At 40.8% G+C, this 4,667-nt stretch overlaps 1 protein-coding gene across 1 annotated transcript; it reads right to left on the bottom strand.

The window, feature by feature from the left end:
• Positions 1–221: 221 nt before the first annotated feature.
• LOC104947380 (multiple epidermal growth factor-like domains protein 10) lies at positions 222–4,434 on the bottom strand (the record flags this gene model as incomplete). Its single annotated transcript, XM_010773382.1, has 4 exons — positions 222–342; positions 2,137–2,252; positions 3,213–3,431; positions 4,306–4,434. Coding segments are annotated over 4 exons (585 nt in total), but the record flags the coding sequence as incomplete, so codon positions are not given.
• Between the last annotated feature and the right edge of the window lie 233 nt (positions 4,435–4,667).

Genomic DNA, 4,667 nt, shown 5'->3' with positions numbered 1-4,667 from the left:
GTTCAACATGTAAGAAGTAGAAAGTACAGGTATTAGTGTTCAACATGTAAGAAGTAGAAAGTACAGGTATTTGGGTTCAAAATGTAAGAAGTCAAAGTAAAAAGTCGTCAGAAAAATAAGTAGTGCAGTGAAGTACTGATACCAGAAGAATGTACTTAAGTACAGTAACACAGTATTTGTACTCCACTACTTCCCACCTCTGAAGGTATCACATGTCTCACCGAGTTCATTGAAGCACTCCTGTTGCTTAAAGTCTGCAGGCAGCGTGCCACTGTGCTCCGCCATCGGCCGTTTCCTCTGCTCTACGTTCTTCAAGTTCATAAACAGCTGGTGGTTCTTGACCTGAGAAGTTAAGAGACAAACATCAGTTAGAAAATGTAATAATTAATAATAATACACTTTATTTATATAGCACCTTTCATGCTTGACACAGCCCAAAGTGGCAATGACAGAAAATGACAATAACAAATGAGGAACATCATTAAAAACAAGGTATATTCTGCGCAACTGGAAAACAGCAAGAAAACCAGAACTAAAGGAATGGATTCAACTTATGACCTCCTTTGAATAATGTGATAGCTACGATTTTGAAAGGTGATGTCTTTGACTGTCTTTGAGCCATTCCTTTATGGGGGGGTTTCTGTTGTGTCTTCTTTTTATTTAAAATGTTTTATTGTAAAAAATTATTATTGGCGAAAACTATTTCATTATGTGTGAAAATAAATTAATAAAAACTTAAAGAACAAGAAAAACAAGCGGAAAGAGTTATATCACTGACTGAACCATAAAACAATAAAACATGAACAGTGATGCTACTAAAAAATTACGATTGCCCCAAATTATAAGCCAAGTAAAAAAGATATGTCTTTAATTTACTTAAAACAATTCCAATTGAGGTTGCTGTTCTAAGATCAAATAATAAGACGCATTTCCACTACAGGGCTTTAGCGGCTCGGCTCGCTATTTTTTGCTTTTCCACTAGGGGTAGTACCATGGATGTATAATGAGAACTGGATACAGCGTGGGAGGCGGGGTCTCGTTCTTTCCTATGAGAGCTGCTCATTGGCGCATGAGGACAAAATGGCCCAACTTTTGAGAGAGTGAAACGTCACAGATTACCCATCATGCCTGGCTGTCAGAGCAGAAGAACCCGTATGTGCGCTCACAGAGCATGCGCCCCTTAAGCCCCGCCCCCCGAGCACAAACTCTCGGCTCAGTAGAATGAATGGAGAGAGAAAATAAATCTGGATTCGGCTTTTAGTGCATTTTACAACTTTAAGGACCGAATGATTATAATAAGGTCTATAAAATAGTCCATACTGGGTAGTTTATTTAGTTTTTAAAAAAGTATCTGCTGATTTACAGACGTCTCTTTCCCAATGTTAGTCAATGGGGAAAAGTCTTTCTGGGCCCAGTGACGTCACGGACTGATACACAAGTTGTAGTACTGCCGTTTGGACACAACAAATATTTTCATCACAGTCCGGCGCACTTCCTGGGGGCTTTGGTAGTACCGGCTCACGGGTACTTCTTTAGAACCATCTCAGTCGAGGTTCCAAGTGAGCTGAAAATATGCTTAGCTAGTGACGTAAAACACTCCCGACAGCTGATTGGTCAGAGAGAATCGTCACAATTCTTGCGCGAGACAGTCCCCAAGCGTCGCATGTATCAAGCACCATTTTTAAAACAGACAAGCTACCGTCAGCAAGATTTTCTAATTTCAACAAAGTATTTTTAAGTTCAACAAGGTACGAGGTACAGACGTTCCTCCATCTCGTTGCGGATGAAAAAATACAGCGGGAGCTCGACGGCGAAACGAGAAAATGCTCCAGGAGCTCTCTACATTGTTGGCCCCACACGGCTTCACAAGGACTTTCCAGCAGTGTAGAGAAAAACAAAAAAAACTGAAGAGTGATTATAGAGCCGTCAAGGACCACGACGGCCGCCGAACAGCCGATCGCCCCCGCCTACACTTCGTGGTTACTATAGTTACTACCCTTGTTACTAACTGTAATGGAAACCCAGCTTAAAGTGAGCCAAACTGAGCCATGGCGAGCCGCGCTAAAACCTCTAGTCGAAATGCGGCTATAGACACACACAAGCCCTTCTATATAGTCTCAAATTGTAATCCCATACCGGTCCATAAGGAACGTTGTTGAGGTGCTGGGGGCCGATGCACTGGCTCAGAGTGTGGTAGCTGGGGTTGGAGAAGTAGCTGCTGGGATGACCTTCACAGGGTGGTGGGTGAGCATCTGAAAAAAGGACAAGGTCACAAGAAATCAGAGCATTAAAAGCATTTTAAGAATCAAGTGTGCATTTGTTTTGCTTACAAGCAGTCCCCCTTAATGCACACAACGTTGACAATGTTATTTTTACTGCACATATTTTATTCCATTCTATTTCAATGTAAATACCGCTTTATTTCATTTTTACTATATATTTTCTTATTTTTTTATGTTGTGTTCTTAAAATAGTTCTCTATCTGTGTTTTTTTTACATTTTAGTTTTACTTTTTATGTATGCAACAAGTCAAATTCCTTGTACGTGTCAACCTACCTGGTAATAAACCAGTTTCTGTTTCTGATTCTGATTGATCCCTTGTATGCCTTTGTTGGCAGTGGAAGTGTTTTTGTTGAATGTTTGTTGAGAAGATATCGAAGTATTTGGCCAACTTTCTCATGTTGTCTTATGAATAAATGATAAATGGACTGCATTTAGATGGTGCTTTTCCAGTCTTTGTAGCCTCTCATAGCACTTTAGGTCAGCGTTCACACACATTCCTACAGAGGCTGTCACCTGCTCAGGGAAACTAACATTCACACACACTCGCACACAGTTGGACAATTTGGGAGGATCTTGGGGTTCAGTGTGTTGCCCAAGGACATATCAACATGTTGACTGAAGGGGCTGGGAATCAAACTTTCAATTTGATTAAAACCATTTATCTCCTGAGCCAAAACCACCCCTAAACAATCTCTATGAATATCAGAAAACCATTAGCAGCTCATGTTGACCACTTGCACTTGTTTGGTTCATCCGTAAATACATCTTAGTTGCCACGGATTAACCATAAAACAACTACATGTCATGGTCTCCATTAAGCCAATCTGTTAGATCGTTTCCAAAAATAGCATTGCAAGCCGAAAAACAAGACATTTTTTAAGAGGTGGTCCAACACGAGGAAACAGTTGCCTGGTGCCTTTATACTGTACCTGTGTAATCAGAAGTGACCCTCAGAGCAGGAGTGTAGGTCACCGCAGACATGGTGGGCTCTTTGACCTTTTGCTTCTTCCTGTAGATGATGAAGAGGAGGAGGAGGAAGAGCACCAGCAGTACCAGGACGATGATTCCTGCGATGGCTCCGATCTGATACGTGTCCACCTGCATGGCTGCGCTGGTGAGACTGTTGAGGCTTCCCACCACCACACCAGCTGCAGAGAGGAGGTCAGAGGTCAAATAATAACACTGGACAAAGTACTTATTGGGTCAAAGGCAGAGGTGGGAAGCAGTGGAGTACAAGTACTTTGTTACTGTACTTAAGTGCATTTCTCTGGTATCAGTACTTCACTCCACTACTTATTTTTGTGACGACTTTTTACTTTGACTTCTTACATTTTGAACACAAATACCTGTACTTTCTACTTCTTACATTTTGAACCGAATACCTGTACTTTCTACTTCTTACATGTTGAACACAAATACCTGTACTTTCTACTTCTTACATTTTGAACCGAAATACCTGTACTTTCTACTTCTTACATGTTGAACACAAATACCTGAACTTTCTACTTCTCACATTTTCCAAACAGGCTGGTTCCTTTAGTTTGAATGTGTGTTTGGTGGCGTGATCATTATTATTTAGAGTCATTGCGTGCCTATTGATTTGAACACGATCCGTGTATCCATCATTTCCTGGTCTTCTCTAAAGAAGAGGGACCAATGGAAACGTTGTCATGTTGCCGTTGTTCAGCATGGAAACATTCATTAGCTAACAATGACATTATTGTTCTATTAATATAAAGGGAGGTCAGGTACTCTTTAAAACAGCTGCTAGTTATGGGTACTTTTTACTGAAGTACATTTCAAAGCCTCTTTACTTTTACTTGAGTAAAGAAGTTTAGTCAGTACTTCTACTTTCACCAGAGTATTTTTTAAACACGAGTGTCTGTACTTCTACTTGAGTAAAGGATGTGAGTACTTTTGCCCTCTCTGGTCGAAGGGAGATGAGTGTGAATGACTGGACATCAAAGGAAACTGATTACACTGAGTTTCCTTCCTCTTATTATTTTTAAAGTGTTTCCTCACCTTGGTCACAGCGAGGCCCCTTCCAGCCCGGGTTGCAGTAACATGTCCCGGTCATGTGATCACACATGGAGTTATTCAGACAGTCACACACCTGACGGCAGCCGTAACCGTACGACCCAGCAGGACACTCTGCAAATAACAAGTTTAATTTTTTTAATGAAAGCTTCAATTAAAGTAGTGTACAATAGTTTACAAGAGCTGATGATAGTTGAGATACCTTAAAGGTCCCCTATCATACTGTTTTTCATCAATATATTATAGGTCTCAGATATATACAGAGCCTGTCTCTGATCATTGCAGCATTACCCATAATCCCCTCTGTTTCAGCCCTGCTTCAAGAGTGCTGATTCTCTGTCTGTTAC

Source organism: Notothenia coriiceps, unplaced genomic scaffold (genome assembly GCF_000735185.1).
Source record: "Notothenia coriiceps isolate Sejong01 unplaced genomic scaffold, NC01 NC01_scaffold00012506, whole genome shotgun sequence".
Lineage (NCBI taxonomy): Eukaryota > Metazoa > Chordata > Actinopteri > Perciformes > Nototheniidae > Notothenia > Notothenia coriiceps.
The sequence above is the reverse complement of the archived record's forward strand: the minus strand, read 5'-3'. Positions and strand labels throughout refer to the sequence as shown.